The sequence below is a fragment of the Hemitrygon akajei genome, chromosome 22 (genome assembly GCF_048418815.1).
Source record: "Hemitrygon akajei chromosome 22, sHemAka1.3, whole genome shotgun sequence".
Classification (NCBI taxonomy): Eukaryota; Metazoa; Chordata; class Chondrichthyes; order Myliobatiformes; family Dasyatidae; genus Hemitrygon; species Hemitrygon akajei.
In genome coordinates this window covers 61693678-61712700 of record NC_133145.1, presented here as the reverse complement: position 1 = coordinate 61712700, position 19023 = coordinate 61693678, and the positions used below count along the sequence as shown (strand labels likewise).

At 42.7% G+C, this 19023-nt stretch overlaps 1 protein-coding gene across 8 annotated transcripts; it reads right to left on the bottom strand.

Moving 5' to 3' along the window:
• Positions 1–115: 115 nt before the first annotated feature.
• On the bottom strand, positions 116–18338 carry samd9l (sterile alpha motif domain containing 9 like). 8 transcript variants are annotated; one of them, XM_073026416.1, is made up of 4 exons: positions 18267–18317; positions 17495–17540; positions 15058–15097; positions 116–6081 (listed from the first exon to the last, which is right to left on the bottom strand). In XM_073026416.1, the coding sequence occupies exons 3-4, from the start codon at positions 15059–15061 to the stop codon at positions 1985–1987; spliced, it is 4101 nt and encodes a 1366-aa protein (XP_072882517.1). In that variant the 5' UTR covers positions 15062–15097; positions 17495–17540; positions 18267–18317; the 3' UTR covers positions 116–1984. The 8 variants fall into 8 exon arrangements, with proteins under 8 accessions (XP_072882517.1, XP_072882513.1, XP_072882518.1 ...); XM_073026412.1 differs by having other exon boundaries at positions 15058–15119; positions 18267–18312; XM_073026417.1 differs by having other exon boundaries at positions 17495–17553; positions 18267–18310.
• Positions 18339–19023: the final 685 nt, after the last annotated feature.

Here is a 19023-nt window from a genome sequence, read left to right as displayed (position 1 = left end):
TGCAGTTGAAGTTATTGGCATTGCCTTGCTAGGTTCCATTGTAACCTGGGATACAACCTATATAAGATCAGCTCCTGGTAGGACCAATTGTTAATAAAAACACAGCTATCACTAGTTTCTAAATTAATCCCATTTTATTATGAAGTATCCCAAGCTCCTTATCTAACAATGTAGATACAGATAGGGTACAAAGCTGTGAACCATATGCACAAATTACAACAAAAATATTAAATCACTTTGTTATTTAGATTACATTAGATTAGTTAGAATAAAATTCAGAATAAACATGACATTAATAAATCAACCTATTATAAACTAATCTGAAAAAGAATACATTTTATAAAACAATTAATTCCTACACAAGTACAAAATTGTAAAGGAGAATATCCCTACTCTAAGTCTACAAGTAATGATAAAACTCTTTCTTTAAAAATGCTGTTAAGCAATTAGTAAACAAAATCACATTATTTTGTCTTTTCATGTCAGGTAACGTTCAGCTCGGTCTTCTAATATACAGTAACAAACTACCACAAATTCAGAGTTGATTAAATTATAGGCATGTTTTGTTTATTTGCAGGGAAAGTCTACCTCCTTACGTTAAGTTGGTAGGTAGCTTCAATCTGACAGCTCAAAACAAACCACTTTTATACTTTTACAGAGATCAATAATTAAGTTGTTCCATCCCATAACATTCCTTTGTTATCTGCACCTATCTCTGGTTCCTAGGATCTATTCTTCTATCAGTCCATTTGTCTTTAGAGGCTTCTTCCCCCATACCAGCTGTTTTTCCTCAGTTGTCAAAACACTCCTGCCATAAACATACATCTGATATAAAACACACACAGACTTCTTGTAAGCCTCCAATCCAAACCAGGGAACTAGTAAAGCACTCTGGGATCACACAGATTCCATTTTGCAAAAGTTACAAATTCATAAAGACTTCAGGCTTACAGAAATCCACAATCAGTAGTCTAATTTGTAGATAGGATTTCAGAGATAAAATTCAAAGAGTTATTGCTTATGCTTATCTGTTTTGCAATAAAATTATTGTCATACATTTACTATACCCCATCCAGCCCCATATCACCTATTAATGATTCATCAATATAGATTAGTACCTGTAGCAACTACTTGAAAGAAATGAACCAAAACCACTGAGAGACCAAGTGAGGGAATTGACATGTATGATGCGTTTCCAGATCTGAGTTCCAAGTTGAAATAAAGTACATTCAATCCTTTATTATGAAACCAGTAAAGACAAACAATCAAAAATAGCAATAGTGATAGCAAAATCAGCAATACTAACAAAGTTTGCGAACTTAGCGGTCAACAAAAAAAATCCATCCCCTACTCAGTCTCTGTCTAAACTAAACTAACAGCACAAAGAGTGACAAATGACTGTAACCCATAATAATACATGCAACACAAAATACAATACAGACATACAGAAAATAGATACATGGTTCCTACAGTACTAGCCACATTTATTAGGTTAAACCAGGAGCAATTCTTTGTTTTTAATTTTAGGTCTTGTTGTTCACAAAGCCATTGTGAAAATTTTACAAGAGTTATAATCTAAGTCCAGAGGGATAATGTGTCACGTCACGTGACTGGCCGACAGTAGTTTCGATGACCTTTCATGGCTCCCTTTATTACATTGTATATTTGATCCTCAGTGTCCACATCAGGATGAACTCTTCATGAAACCCCAAAATATTATTTGCTTTATTCATCTGCAAGGAGCGACAATATTTGTTTTCCAGCTAAGAGTCAGCCACTTCAGGTCAGATCAGCCTATTTCATTCCATAGAGAAAATTACTGACTTAGATTGTTTTTGGTAATTTAGTGGCTACTGGTCTGAAGGTAGTTTTATTTTAAAAACTTTATAGTTTTATTTAATCACTTAAAATTAAATCCCCATCTGCCATGGTGAGATTTGAACTCATGTCAATAGATCAGTGATCCAGAACTCTGATTGCTAGTCTAGTGATCTTCAGACACTTTCTGAATATTGTAAGCAACACAGCCCCGCAATGTAAATCCCAAATAAAATAAAACTCGTCTTCTCTTGGATGGTATCACATATTTGGGACCACAATGGACAGGAATCTTACTTTCACCAGAATGGCCTTGAATGTAAAGTTTTTGGTTTTCAATGTAGCCCTCAATGCGTTGTAGCTTGTTACGAAGTCGTTGCCATGCATACATCCCATCATTACATTCCCTCTGTCTGTTGTGGATAAACCTCTGAAAGCCATCTCCAGGTCCAAGGAAAAAGTGAGGGTAAGTAGACATTTTCCTAGTTGGCGAATCGTTTATTTTGTTCTTGTACAATCTGTTCATGGAGGTTAATGCATCAATTAAACACACTTCGTCTCCATCAGCATTCTCAGCTTTGCTTTCTGGCCAGTACAATAACACCTGTATGAAGTATGGGATGGGAGACTCATCCAAAGTACACATTTTACACAATGTGTAACTGAACTTACGAAGTTCTGCTTTAGAAGTAGCTGCAGGATGTTCTTTGACAGCCAGTGCAATATGTGATAAAACATAATTTTCCAGATTACTTTTGTTATAATTTGCCTGTTGATTGGTACACAATTTTATTATTTTTATACAATTTGCAGGATCTAGGTGAAAAATGTTCATGAATCTGCCACCACCCAAGAAATAAATGTTGTGGTTTTTTAACTTGGGCAGCAAATGTTCCATATTTTCTTGTCTCAGCAAATCATCATTTATGTTTGTGAAGAAAGATGAGAATTGTTTTTCATTCTTAATTAATTTCTCAAAGTATTTCTCCTCAGGAAGCCTTTCCTCAGTTGGTCGGTCAGGATGGAAATAAGCTATGTATTCATAAGTTGTTTCCATTGTTTTCCAAATGTTATCATGCAACATCTTTAATTTTTCATGCAACCCACCCAACGTGTCGTCCATTCCTTCTGGGATCCAATCCGTCAGTAAGTACTTCACCAGGTTCATGTAGCACCCATTCTTGTATTTAAATATGTCCAGCTCAGACATACAATTCACAATATAACACCCTACATCAATCTCACCGAAGCAGCCTGCATTATTCCATTCATTCTCTAACTTGGATGCTTCCTGGGAATTCTGAAAAGCATCAATTGCCTTCAATCCCATCTTTATTGCCTTTGAAAATATGCATGGAGATCTGTTTTGTTCAGTTAGACATGATATAGTGAACTTTGAGCGAATCCATTTGTTATACATTTCCCCTTCAGTGTGTAAAATATAAGAATTGGATGGTGCCAAATTCCTAGCCCTTTCCACCCATTTCTCAGCCTGTTCAAACTTCTTCTCTTTGCACAAGAACCTAACAAGTTGCTGAATCACGAATGCATCCTCATCAAAGCGCTTACAGGCTTTGATCAGAATATCGATGGCGGTGTTTTTACTCTCATTTTGTGATACGTGTGTAATGAAGGAAGAGAAAGACAGTTTGGCTCTATCCATGTGATCCTTTCTTTGAACAAATAGATGCCTGATGAATCCATCTACTTTTACGGCAGCATAATGCTTGGTAAAAGTACTTTCCTCAAGGAGTTTGGCAGCGGTCTTACTCTGAGATTGAGAGCACATCATCTGATTCAGTATTTCTTCTGCGACTTTACAGTGCACAATTCGAACACTAGAGATTTCTGTCAGTTCTTCAAGTAAATAGTTTGCCGTTCCATTCAACATGCTCTGAAAAGTAATGTGCTGTGCACATTCTCCTTGTACACATCGACTTATGAATGCCTCACACTGAGACACAGTTATGTATGAATCCCCGACGTAATAATTTAGCAATGCAATGCAACGAATTAACTGAAGAGCACAGGATGTCTGACCAATACTTCCCAGAAGTTCATTCACACAGTTGGTAAGGTATTCTCGATTGAATTCCTTGGTCATTAGAACAAATGTGAGAATTGAATGTTCTTCATACAGCTCTTTGAGGGCATCCAGTTTTTTCCTAAACTGCATCTTTTCGTTCTCTGATAACATGTAACGAACCTTCACAGTTGCAGGTCTATTGTTCAGTGCTTCTGCAGATTTATATCTCTTGCAGTGTAGCAGAATGAAGCTTGGCTTTGAAGAATAATCAATAACTGCTCGTGTCAGATTGATCCTCAGTTCTTCAATGTACTCATTATCACAGTCTTCAACCAGTAGAAGCACTGGTAAATGCACCTTATCCCCTTCTTTCTTCTGTAGTTTAACAGCGTGCTCACAGACAGTTTTTGCAGGGTGCATAGGGTGTATTATGTTAACTGTTGCACACCGAACTCTCTTCCTGAAGTCCCAGAGGATGTGACGGGCCACAGTGCTTCCTCCACTGCCAGACATGTGGCTTATTGTCACGATGATCACTGGCTCTGCTGAAGTTGTTGTCTCTAGCAAAGAATTCAGATGAGATTCCACTTTTTCATATGCGTCTCTTTTTATAATTTCCCCACAGTATTTATTATCAGCAAACCAGAAATTCATCCAGTTGACTTTGCCACCTTTGTAAAAGCGCATCTCCTTATCTCTGATTTCTTTCTGCCACTCTTCATCGTCCGGGTCAACATCCTCCCAACTGCAGTCAGTTGACCTCAGCACTTCCAGATAAGGCATCAGGTCTTCATAATTAGTGTCATCATTAAGCAACTGCTTAACAGTTGGCCAGGAAGACTGAATGATCTGAATCATATTGTCTAAATGGCTGATCTTTGTTCCCACTATACTCAGGTTGTGGATGTTCCTATTATTTTCAGTGTCCAGAACTTCTTTCCATCTGTTGTAAATTTTCCTGTCTTCCACAATGCATCTTATATTCCTGCCATTCATTCCAGTGTAGAACTCATGAAATGCCTCTGCTAGTGTCTGATTTGCTTGTGAGAGCAGAAGAAAAAGCACTTCAAATGATCCTGGTGGAAGGACTGCACTGCAGATCTGTGATACAATGTTTGCTAGATGCTCCCTTCTCATCTCGCTGCAGGACGTTGTATTGTAAGTAGGCTTGTGCTCCCCATTGCTGTTTTGCCCATTGCAAAATATCCAGCTGGTTTGATGAAAGGAATTCGTCTTTATTTCATCGGTCAATGAACCTGTTTCGGTGACGCACTCTTCCAAGAAATAAGGTTTGGCTTTGGGCTGCAGATTGAATAAATCTTGTGTACTGGAATTGGGGTCAAAATCAAAAATACAAAAAAAATTCATTTTTAACAAAAAGCCAAGATTCTCATTGTTCTTATGATGGTCTATGACTAGAATATACTTTATTTTACTGTTCATGTGTTTCTTGATACTCGTAAACAGTTCAGACAGTTTCCTATACACATCATCTCTGGAGAGCTCTTCCTCGCGCTCTGCTTTTTCTCTGGCAAAATCCCAGTCCCGGAAATACTCAGGCATCTTGTGAATTTTTTCAGAAGCAGCCCCTTCTCTTGTATAGCAGGATCGGTGGGTATATTCTATTTGGTTACTTGTAGATTTGTTTAAATCTGGAATCATCACTGGGAAGAATTTATCTTTTACCCATGATAACGATGGAACAACATCAACTTCAATGACAAAGTGTTGCTCTCCAGAATCTTCACCAATGACCTCAACAAATCTTGGTGGACGAATGGAATGTTCAGCATGGCGGTGATGCTTTAGGATAAAGCATTTCTTGATGTACTTGTCGCGTGCCTTTACAAAAAGTTCTCGTTTTGGCACAGGAACACCCCGTATCTCGCCGTGTTTATATACCCCACCATCTTCAACTCCAAAGTGAATTGTCCCGTTGGTTCTGCAGTTCATGCAGGCTGCAGCAAACTTTATAACTTCCTTTGCAAATTTTACTTCCTGTTCAAAGTCATTTCTCTGGGCAGCAAATTGGAAAGATTTAAATTCATGGCATGGAGTAATTAAGTTTTTGCTACCAGATTCTACTGGAAGGACATGTCCTTTTACATAGTAAAACTCTGCTTCTTCTTTGTCAAAAGGATGGGGGTTACATTGAGTGTAACCTGCCTTCTTCTCTTCTGGGACAGGGGATGTTGCTCCATTTTCATTCAAATAAGGTACATTTTCAGGATGAGTCCCTGAAGAGTAAAAGTATTTTCTGTATTAAGTGACAAATAAAATGATTAATGTAAGAATTAACAGAAGTTACATTTACCTGGTAACCAAAAGGATGATCTGAATTTATTTAATGTTTGAAAGTTAGTACGAAGTTGAAATCAGTCCAAATATTCAAAATCTTTCTGCAAGACACATTGTCTGAATGGAAGTCATTGAGTCATAGAACATGACAACACAGAAACAGGCCATTTGGCCCATCTAGTCCATGATGAATTATTAATCTGCCTAGCCCCATTGACCTGCACCCAGATCATAGCCCTCCATACCCCCGCCATGTAGGAACCTAATCAAATTTCTCTTAAGTGTTGAAATAGAACCCACATCCATCACTTCCACTGGTAGCCAGTTCCACACTTTCACCACTCTCTGAGTGAAGAAGTGCCCCCTCAGGTTCCCCTTAAATATTTCACCTTTCACCCTTAACACATGACCTTTAGTTCTAGTCTCACAGCACTTCAGTAGAAAAAAGCCCGCTTGCATTTACCTTATTGATAACCCTCATAATTGTGTATACCTGTCAAATCTCCCCTCAATCTTCTACGTTCTAGGGAATAACATCCTAACCTATTTAATCTCTCCCTATAACTTGGGTTCTCAAGTTATTGGCAGCAGTTTTGTAAATTTTCTCTGCACCGTTTAAATCTTATTGACATCTTTCCTGCAGGTAGGTGACTAAAACTGCACATGATACTCCAAATTAGGCCTCACCAATGTCTTATACAACCTCAACATAACATCCCAACTCCTGTACTCAGTACTCTGATTTATGAAGGCCAATGTGCCAAAAGCTTTCTTTACAATCCTATCTATCAGTGGCACCACATTCATTGAATTATGGACCTGTATTCCCATATCCCTCTGTTCTACTGAACTCCTCATTGCCCTACCGTTCATTGTGTAAGACCTACCCTGGTTCTCCCAAAGTGCAACACCTCACACTTCTCTGCATTAAATTCCAACTGCTATTTTTCAGCCCATTTTCCAATTGCTCCAGATCCTGCTGCAAGCTTTGATAGTCTTCCTAGAAGTCCACTACACCCTTAATCTTGGTGTCATCGCAAATTTGCTGATCCAGTTAACCACATTGTCATCCAGATTGTTGATATGGATAACAAACAATAACTAACCCAGCACTGATCCTTATCACAAACCACTAGTTACAGGCCTCCAGTCTGAAAGGCAACCATACACTACTAATCTGCGGCTTCTCCTGCAAAACCAATTCCTAATCCCATTGGCTACCTCATTCTGAATGCCAACCAATTGAACCTTCTGGAGCAACAGCCTTGTGGGACTGTGGTGAACTACAAATACCTGTCTGGACACGCCCCCCCCCCCCCGCTGACTGCTCCTGTGGCTCCTCCCACTGACCGTGGCTCCTCCCACGGACCCCGGTATAAAGGCAATTGAAGACACCGCCCTGGCCTCAGTCTCCAGGATGCAATGTGGTGGTCAATTGCTGCTTGTTCTTTCTTCCAGCCAATAAAAGCCTATATCTCGCCTCACGTCTCCAAGAGTTATTGATGGTGCATCAGGGACCTTGTCAAAGACCTTGCTGAAGTCCATGTAGACAACATCCACTGCCTTGCCTTCATCAACTTTCCTGACAATATCCTTGAAAAACTCTAAAAGATTGGTTAGACATGGCCTACTACACACAAAGCCATGTTGACTATTCCTAATCAGTCTCTGTCTATTCAAATACTTAGAATACCTCCCAATAACATTTCCACTACTGATTAATTTCCCATCTTATTTATAGAGCCTTTCTTAAAAAGCAGAACAACATTAGCGATCCTCCAATCTTCTGGCATCTCACCTGTTGCTGAGGACATTTTTATCTCTGCTAGGGCCCCTGTAGTTTTTGCATTAGCCTCCCACAGGGTCCAAGGGAACACCTTGTCAGGCCCTGGTGATCTATTCACCCTAATTTGCCTCAAGATGGCAAACGTCTCCTCCTCCTCTGTAATCTGTGTAGGATCTGTGAAGTTGATGCTGCTTTGCCTCACTTCTTTAGACTCTGTGTCCATCTCCCGAGTTAATACTGATACAAAAAATCTATTTATCTCTCCATTTCTTTCAGCTCCACCTGTAGATTACCACCTTGAACTTCCAGCGGACCAATTTTGTCCCTTGCTATCCTTTTTCCCTAAAACCTGTTATCCTGGCCTTTCATTCTGACAGGAGCATACAAACTCTGTACTCTCAAATCTTCACTTTTGAAGACCTCCCACTTACCAAGTATTCCTTTGCCAGAAAACAACCTGTCCCATTCCACACTTGCCAGATCCTTTCTGATACCATCAAAATTGTCCTTTCTCCGATTTAGAATCTCAACCCGAGGACCGGACCCATCCTTCTTCATAATTATCTTGAAGCTAATGGCATTATTATCGCTCGATGCGAAGTGCTCCCCTACTTTTTAAACCTCCCTGTCTTCTTCCCTAACAGGAGATCTAGTATCATACACTCTATAGTTGGGACTTCTATTAAGAAAAAAATTCCTGAACACATTTGACAAACTATTCCATTTAGCATCTTTGCAGTTTGCGGCAAGTTAAAAATCACCTGCTGTCACAGTCTGTGATCTCTCTACAAATCGACTCCCCTAAGTCCCGCTGACTATTGGATGGTCTATAACATAATCCCAATGAAGTGGTCTTCCCTTTCTTATTCATTTTCACCAATATAACCTCTTTAGGCAAGCCCTCCAGTTTCTCCTGTCTGAGCACTGCAGTGACATTTTCCCTGACTAGTAAAGCCACAGCCCTCCCTCTCTGTCATGTCTGAAACAACAGAACCCTGAAACACTGAGCTGCCAGACCTGCTCCTCCTGCGGCCAAATCTCATCAATGGTTAAAATGTCAAAATTCCACGAGCTGATCCATGCCCAAAGCTCATTGCTTTTCCTAATATACTCCTTGCATGGAAATATACTCACCTCAGAACATTAGTCCCACCATGCTCAACCTTTCAATTCCTGACTTTGTGAGTAAGTTTAACAACATCTTTCTCCACAACCACTCTACTATCTATTCTGAAACTCTGGTTCCCATCGCCCTGCAACTCTAGTTTAATCCTATGCAATATAAGGTACCCCATGCAAGGCTCATTGAGAAAGTAAGGAGGCGTGGGATCAAAGGGGATATTGCTTTGTGGATCCAGAATTGGCTTGCCCACAGAAGGCAAAGAGTGGTTGTAGGCTGGCTGTATTCTGCATGGAGCGCAATGACCAGTGGAGTGCCTCAGGGATCTGTTCTGGGACCCTTACTCTTCATGATTTTTATAAATGACCTGAATGACGAAGTGGATGGATGGATTAGTAAGTTTGCTGGTGACACAAAGGTTGGGGGTGTTGTGGATAGTGTGGAGGGCTATCAGAGGTTACAGCGAGACATTGATAAGATGCAAAACTGGGCTGAGAAGTGGCAGATGGAGTTCAACCCAGATAAGTGTGAAGTGGTTCATTTTGGTAAGTCAGATATGATGGCAGAATATAGTATTAATGGTAAGACTCTTAGCAGTGTGGAGGATCAGTGGGATCTTAGGGTCCTAGTCCATAGCATGCTCAAAGCATCTGCACAGGTTGACTCTGTGGTTAAGAAGGCATACGGTGTATTGGCCTTCATCAATTGAATTTAGGAGCCGAGAGGTAATATTGCAGCTATATAGGACCATGGTCAGACCCCACTTGGAGTACTGTGCTCAGTTCTGGTCGTCTCACTACAGGAAGGATGTGGAAGCCATAGAAACGGTGCAGAGGAGATTTACAAGGATGTTGCCTGGATTGGGGAGCATGCCTTATGAAGACAGGTTGAGTGAACTCGGCCTTTTCTCCTTGGAGCAATGGAGGATGAGTGGTGACCTGATAGAGGTGTGTAAGATGATGAGAGGCATTGATCGTGTGGATAGTCAGAGACTTTTTCCCAGGGCTGAAATGGTTGCCACAAGAGGACACAGGTTTAAGGTGCTGGGGAGTAGGTACAGAGGAGGTAAAAAATGGGATGAGGTCCTACAAGGTGAATTTACGGAGTTAGGAGATAAGCTAAAAAGTAGGACCACAAAGGTAATTATCTCTGGATTACTACCAGTGCCAAGTGCTAGTCAGAGTAGAAATAGGAGGATATTTCAGATGAATACGTGGCTTGAAAAATGGTGCAAGGGGGAGGGAATCAAATTTCTGGGGCATTGGAACCAGTTCTGGGGGAGGTGGGACCGGTATAAACAGGACGGTCTGCACCTGGGCTGGACTGGAACCAATGTCCTAGGGGGAGCGTTTGCTACTGCTATTCAGGAGGATTTAAAATAATGTGGCAGGGGGATGGGAACAAGTGCAGAGAGACAGGGGGTGTAAAATGAGGGTAGAACCAAAAAGTAGTAAGGTGAAAAGTAAAAGTGGCAGGCAGGCAAATCCAGGGCAAAAAGCAAAAATGGCCACTTTTCAACATAATTGTATAAGGGCTAAGAGTGTTGTAAAAACAAGCCTGAAGGCTTTGTGTGTCAATGCGAGGAGCATTCGTAACAAGGTGGATGAATTGAATGTGCAGATAGTTATTAATGAATATGATATAGTTGGGATCACAGAGACATGGCTCCAGGGTGACCAAGGATGGGAGTTCAACATCCAGGGATATTCAATATTCAGGAGGGATAGACAGGAAAGAAAAGGAGGTGGGGTAGCATTGCTGGTTAGAGAAGAGATTAATGCAATAGAAAGGAAGGACATTAGCCTGGAGGATGTGGAATTGATATGTGTAGAGCTGCATAACACTAAGGGGCAGGAAACGCTGGTGGGAGTTGTGTACAGGCCACCTAACAGTAGTAGTGAGGTTGGGGATGGAATTAAACAGGAAATTAGAAATGCGTGCAATAAAGGAACAGTAGTTATAATGGGTGACCTCAATCTACATATAGATTGGGTGAACCAAATTGGTAAGGGTGCTGAGGAAGAGGATTTCTTGGAATGTATGCGGGATGGTTTTCTGAACCAACATGTCGAGGAACCAACTAGAGAGCAGGCCATTCTAGATTGGGTATTGAGCAATGAGGAAGGGTTAGTTAGCAATCTTGTCGTGCGAGGCCCCCTGGGTAAGAGTGACCATAATATGGTGGAATTCTTCATTAAGATGGAGAGTGACATAGTTAATTCAGAAACAAAGGTTCTGAACTTAAAGAAGGGTAACTTTGAAGGTATGAGACGTGAATTAGCTAAGATAGACTGGCAAATGATACTTAAAAGGTTGACGGCGGATATGCAATGGCAAGCATTTAAAGATCACATGGATGAACTACAACAATTGTTCATCCCAGTTTGGCAAAAGAATAAACCAGGGAAGGTAGTGCACCCGTGGCTGACAAGGGAAATTAGGGATAGTATCAAGTCCAAAGAAGAAACATATAAATTAGCCAGAAAAAGCGGCACACCTGAGGACTGGGAGAAATTCAGAGACCAGCAGAGGGGGACAAAGGGCTTAATTAGGAAAGGGAAAAAAGATTATGAGAGAAAGCTGGCAGGGAACATAAAAACTGACTGTAAAAGCTTTTGTAGATATGTGAAAAGAAAAAGATTGGTCAAGACAAATGTAGGTCCCTTATAGTCAGAAACAGGTGAATTGATCATAGGGAACAAGGACATGACAGACCAATTGAATAACTACTTTGGTTCTGTCTTCACTAAGGAGGACATAAATAATCTTCCGGAAATAGTAGGGGACCGAGGGTCTAATGAGATGGAGGAACTGAGGGAAATACATGTTAGTAGGGAAGTGATGTTAGGTAAATTGAAGGGATTAAAGGCAGATAAATCCCCAGGGCCAGATGGTCTGCATCCCAGAGTGCTTAAGGAAGCAGCCCAAGAAATAGTGGATGCATTAGTGATAATTTTTCAAAACTCCTTAGGTTCTGGATTAGTTCCTGAGGATTGGAGGGTGGCTAATGTAACCCCACTTTTTAAAAAAGGAGGGAGAGAAAAACCGGGGAATTATAGACCGGTTAGTCTGACATCGGTGGTGGAGAAAATGCTAGAGTTGGTTATCAAAGATGTGATAACAGCACATTTGAAAAGAGGTGAAATCATCAGACAAAGTCAGCATGGATTTGTGAAAGGAAAATCATGTCTGACGAATCTTATAGAATTTTTTGAAGATGTAACTAGTAGAGTGGATAAGGGAGAGCCAGTGGATGTGGTATATTTAGATTTTCAAAAGGCTTTTGACAAGGTCCCAGACAGGAGATTAGTGTGCAAACTTAAAGCACACGGTACTGGGGGTATGGTATTGATGTGGATAGAGAATTGGTTGGCAGACAGGAAGCAAAGAGTGGGAGTAAACGGAACCTTTTCAGAATGGCAGGCAGTGACTAGTGGGGTACTACAAGGCTCAGTGCTGGGACCCCAGTTGTTTACAATATATATTAATGATTTAGACGAGGGAATTAAATGCAGCATCTCCAAGTTTGCGGATGACACGAAGCTGGGCGGCGGTGTTAGCTGTGAGGAGGATGCTAAGAGGATGCAGGATGACTTGGATAGGTTAGGTGAGTGGGCAAATTCATGGCAGATGCAATTTAATGTGGATAAATGTGAGGTTATCTACTTTGGTTGCAAGAACAGGAAAACAGATTATTACCTGAATGGTGGTCGATTAGGAAAAGGGGAGGTGCAACGAGACCTGGGTATCATTGTACACCAGTCATTGAAGGTCGGCATGCAGGTACAGCAGGTGGTGAAAAAAGGCAAATGGTATGTTGGCATTCATAGCAAAAGGATTTGAGTACAGGAGCAGGGAGGTTCTACTGCAGTTGTACAAGGCCTTGGTGAGACCGCACCTAGAGTATTGTGTGCAGGTTTGGTCCCCTAATCTGAGGAAAGACATTCTTGCCATAGAGGGAGTACAAAGAAGGTTCACCAGATTGATTCCTAGGATGGTAGGACTTTCATATGAAGAAAGACTGGATCAACTAGGCTTATACTCACTGGAATTTAGAAGATTGAGGGGGTATCTTATCGAAACGTATAAAATTCTAGAGGGATTGGACAGGCTAGATGCAGGAAGATTGTTTCCGATGTTGGGGAAGTCCAGAATGAGGGGTCACAGTTTAAGGATAAAGGGGAAGCCTTTTAGGACCGAGATGAGGAGAAACTTCTTCACACAGAGAGTGGTAAATCTGTGGAATTCTCTGCCACAGGAAACAGTTGAGGCCGGTTCATTAGCTATATTTAAGAGGAAGTTAGATATGGCCCTTGCGGCTAAAGGGATCAGGGGGTATGGAGAGAAAGCAGGTACAGGGTTCTGAGTTGGATGATCAGCCATGATCATACTGAATGGTGGTGCAGACTCGAAGGGCCAAATGGCCTACTCCTGCACCTATTTTCTATGTTTTTATGTTTCTATGAGATGTCAGGGATAAGTTTTTAATGCAAAGAGTGGTGAGTAGGTGGAATGGGCTGCCGGCAATGGTGGTGGGGGCAGATACGATAGGGTCTTTTAAGAGACTTTTGGATAGGTACATGGAGCTTAGAAAAATAGCGGGCCTGGGTAAGCCTAGTAATTTCTAAGGTAGGGACATGTTCGGGACAACTTTGTGGGCCAAAGGACCTGTACTGTGCTGTAGGTTTTCTATGTTTCTATGTAACCCCCAGCCCCGTACAGCACTAGTAAAACTTCACGTGAGGATATTAGTCCTCCTCCGGTTAAGGTGCAAACCATCCCTTCTGTGCAGGTACCATCTTCGCTAGAAGACAGGCCAGTGATCCAAAAATCTGAAGCTCTCATTCCTGTACCAACTCCTTACTCATATCATAGTTGGGAAATTTAATCTACTTTCTTACTTTAGAATCCAAATCTTTTGTACTGCAGTTTGGAAGAGTAAACTTGTATCTGAGACCTTGGTGAATGGCAGGGACATAATTTCATCTTTAAACAATTCAGATTTAGAGATTGATGGAGAAACGCAAGATTGTCAAAGAAATGAAAAATAAGTAACAGTATTTTCTTAAAATATCTAGAACTAAATATTATATCTAGGAATGCATCAATTTTTTCTTTCTCTGGCCAAGCGAGGTTGATTTGTGTTGTTTTATCAGCATATTGTAACAGAGGTCATCATCAATATTATGTTCCATGTCATTATGATGTGGGTGACCATGGTCTTTTTGACTATAATTGTTCTTGGTAAGTTTTTCTACAGAAGTGGTTTGCCATTGCCTTCTTCTGGGTAGTGTCTTTACAAGATGGGTAACCCCAGCCATAATCAAAACTCTTCAGAGATTGCCTGGCGTCAGTGGTTGCATGACCAGATCTTGTAATATGCACCAGCTGCTCATATGACCGTCCACCACCTGCTCCCATGGTTTCACGTGATCGGGGGCCAAGGAAGTGCTACACTTTGTCAAGTGTGACCTGCAGGCTAGTGGGAGGAAGGAGAGTCTTACACCTCCTTTAGTAGAGATGTATCTCCACCTTGCCAACCAAATTAAAGAGGTAGCTGTGCTTTTAAATGCAAGAATTAAATTTTCAATAGCAAACTTTCATATGTCATTACTCTGCAAACCCACATTACAAGACAACAGCAAAGCAAAACTTGGAATGCTTTTTGTGAAATCTGACAGTGAAATTGTGTAATTCAACCTGGCAGGTTATGAAGATTCACAAGTGATACTTTATTCTTTTCCAGCAACACGAGACAATTTGTTTCCAGTCTCCCATTTCTTCCATTCCTGTGGGTTTCTGAGGTCAAACGTTATGTTTGGAGAGGGACACTAATACAAGCAGGAGCTGTAATAGTGAGACAGTTCCGTCTTCACTCAGTGTCCACAGAAATGCTTTTTTCCACGAGTACACATGGCCAGGAGCACATCTATAACCCAGGCTGAGATCAGCTAACCTCTGTAAAATACTTGTCCCTTATTTAAAGACTCTGAAAGGATGAACACTTACCCATCCTTATTGAGTACCCAATGGACCACTTTGGGGCAATCTGCAATAAATCATGGCATGATCTGTAATATGCAAGCATTTTAACATAGTTCTCATTAATCTCAGTATATTTAGTACTTGTATTAAATACAGTTTTATTGTAAATGAGTGTTTATGTACATAATCATTGAAACAAAGTTGAACTTAAAACCCCGATTCCCTTCCCCAGAACTGTGACCCAGATTCCCACCCCCAGACCTGTAAACTCGATTCCCATCCCCAGAACTGTAACCCCAATTCCCTTCCCCAGAACTGTAACCCCGATTCCCTTCCCCAGAACTGTGACCCCGATTCCCATCCCCAGAACTGTGACCCCGATTCCCTTCCCCAGAACTGTAATCCCGATTCCCTTCCCCAGAACTGTAACCCCGATTCCCTTCCCCAGAACTTAAACCCCGATTCCCTTCCCCAGAACTGTGACCCCGATTCCCATCCCCAGAATTGTAACCCCGATTCCCTTCTCCAGAACTGTAACCCCGATTCCATTCCCAAGAACTGTAACTCCGATTCCCATCCCCAGAACTGTGACCCCGATTCCCTTCCCCAGAACCGTGACCCCGATTCCCATCCCCAGAACTGTAACCCCGATTCCCATCCCCAGAACTGTAACCCCGATTCCCATCCCCAGAACCGTGACCCCGATTCCCTTCCCCAGAACCGTGACCCCGATTCCATTCCCAAGAACCGTAACCCCGATTCCCTTCCCCAGAACTGTAATCCCAATTCCCACCCCCAGAACTGTAACCCCGATTCCCATCCCCAGAACTGTAATCCCGATTCCCTTCCCCAGAACTGTAACCCTGATTCCCATCCCCAGAATTGTTATCCCAATTCCCTTCCCCAGAACTGTAACCCCGATTCCATTCCCAAGAACTGTAACCCCGATTCCCATCCCCAGAACTGTGACCCCGATTCCCTTCCCCAGAACCGTGACCCCGATTCCCATCCCCAGAACCGTAACCCCGATTCCCATCCCCAGAACCGTAACCCCGATTCCCTTCCCCAGAACTGTGACCCTGATTCCCTTCCCCAGAACTGTTATCCCAATTCCCACCCCCAGAACTGTAACCCCGATTCCCATCCCCAGAACTGTAATCCCGATTCCCTTCCCCAGAACTGTAACCCCGATTCCATTCCCAAGAACTGTAACCCCGATTCCCATCCCCAGAACCGTGACCCCGATTCCCTTCCCCAGAACCGTGACCCCGATTCCCATCCCCAGAACCGTAACCCCGATTCCCATCCCCAGAATTGTAAACCCGATTCCCTTCTCCAGAACTGTAATCCCGATTCCCTTCCCCAGAACTGTAATCCCGATTCCCTTCCCCAGAACTGTGACCCCGATTCCCATCCCCAGAATTGTAACCCCGATTCCCTTCTCCAGAACTGTAACCCCGATTCTATTCCCAAGAACTGTAACCCCGATTCCCATCCCCAGAACTGTGACCCCGATTCCCTTCCCCAGAACCGTGACCCCGATTCCCATCCCCAGAACTGTAACCCCGATTCCCTTCCCCAGAACTGTGACCCCGATTCCCTTCCCCAGAACTGTAACCCCGATTCCCACCCCCAGAACTGTGACCCCGATTCCCTTCCCCAGAACTGTAACCCCGATTCCCTTCCCCAGAACTGTTATCCCAATTCCCACCCCCAGAACTGTAACCCCGATTCCCATCCCCAGAACTGTAATCCCGATTCCCTTCCCCAGAACTGTAACCCCGATTCCCATCCCCAGAATTGTTATCCCAATTCCCTTCCCCAGAAATGTAATCCCGATTCCCATTCCCAGAACTGTAATCCCAATTCCCTTCCCCAGAACTGTTACCTCAATTCGTTTTTCTATTCCTTCCCTTTAATCTTTGATCTCGCAACCATGTCCTCTCTCGAGAGCCCATTTCCTTTCATCCATCACCTTCTCTCTCTAATCTCCCATCTATAATTACCTTTGCAATTTGTTTCTCACTTCCACCGTCATTTCATCTATTCAGTTTTTTCCTGCCACTATCCAGGCTCTCATCACCAGGGTCTGTCTCCCAGCTGTGAGTACATTACTCTGTCAAATGTAGTCTCAACAACTACTGGAACAGTGCTCGTTTTCCTGTTCTCCGTGCCACACTTTGACAACATTAAGCATTGACACCCAGCCACTGTTTCCATACCTTTGAGCTGCAACTACAAACCCTTTCAATAAATGACAATCATACTGAATTTTGCTTAATGAGGAAACCTTTTCATCCACCTTGAGTTTTGAAGCAACGTCCCTGAACAAATAGTTAACAGACTGACGTGATGTGAGACGTTCTCAGCTTCTAACCATTTTTCCATGATTGATCTACCACCGAACAACGTGATCCAGTAAGTTAAAGTAAGTATTTACTTTTGATATGATCAATGTTACCTTTAGAGTTGGAGATTCAGAGGCACTGTGACTTCAGCTGTAGCACCTGAGAATTGAAACTGAAATATATTGAGGAATTATGCAAATGTCGATGGGCCGATGAGCCCATGGGTGGAGTTTCACCAAGAATCTCCATTGTTCAAACAGATGGGAATATAGTCCATCAATTTGAAGGGCTGGAGGGCAGAAAGATTTAGGAATAATAAACTGTAGCCAAAAGCTGACTCAGAATCACCAGGAGCAGTGTTGATTTTTGAGATGGTGAACATCAATTTGGGCCCGTCTTTCTCGTCACCAGACACTTGTGTCTCCTGCTCACTTCCCCCTGGCTCTGTGCATTGTGTTTGTCGGCATTGATACTTCCCTCAGATTTTCACTAACATCCAACACTAGCGTACACACACACACACACACACACACACACACACACACACACACACACACACACACACACACACACACACACACACACACACACACACACACACACACACACACACACACACACACACACACACATCACCCTGAGCCCCACCTCTGCAATATAGTCCATTTCATAACATTTTCATGAACCCGCCCATTTAAATGAACCCGTGGCATTTGTCCAACAAGAGAATCATCTCATTAACTGTGAGACTTGGGTCAAAGATCCCAGAACAGGTAATTAACAAAGACTCTGAGAGACACAGATTTCTTTTAACACCTGACATTTTTTTCCAGTATGTTTAAATAGCCATTTGCTGTCTAACTGTTAATTTTCTAATTATGGTACCTTTAGAGATAGAGGTTCAGCAGCACTCCTGTCTTCAGCTGTCGATTCTGATCAGACAGAAATGAAACTTATACGTTCCCAGAAGCGGAAACCTTGAAAGACCAGTGATTAAATGGGTGGAGTTTCCAAACAAGTAGGAAGTCTGTCAACTTTAGGGCAGAGCTGTTTCCTACAGTTTGAGATTCACAGAAAACAGGCCACAGCGGCGTGGGGCATTGTTCAGAGTGTCTGTCCTGATTGTAAGCGAGGCTCCTCAACCTCAGCCCACCTCCAACACATCCCCCTCCTCAACCTCAGCCCACCTCCAACACATCCCCCTCCTCAACCTCTGCCAAACTGCAACTCATCCCCCTCCTCAACCTCAGCCCACCTCCAACACATCCCCCTCCTCAACCTCAGCCCAACTCTGACACATCCCCCTCCTCAACCTCAGCCCACCTCCAACACATCCCCCTCCTCAACCTCAGCCCAACTCTGACACATCCCCCTCCTCAACCTCAGCCCACCTCCAACACATCCCCCTCCTCAACCTCAGCCCAACTCTGACACATCCCCCTCCTCAACCTCAGCCCACCTCCAACACATCCCCCTCCTCAACCTCTGCCAAACTGCAACTCATCACCCTCCTCAACCTCAGCCAAACTCCAACACATCCCCCTCCTCAACCTCAGCCCACCTCCAACACATCCCCCTCCTCAACCTCAGCCCACCACTGACACATCCCCCTCCTCAACCTCTGCCAAACTGCAACTCATCA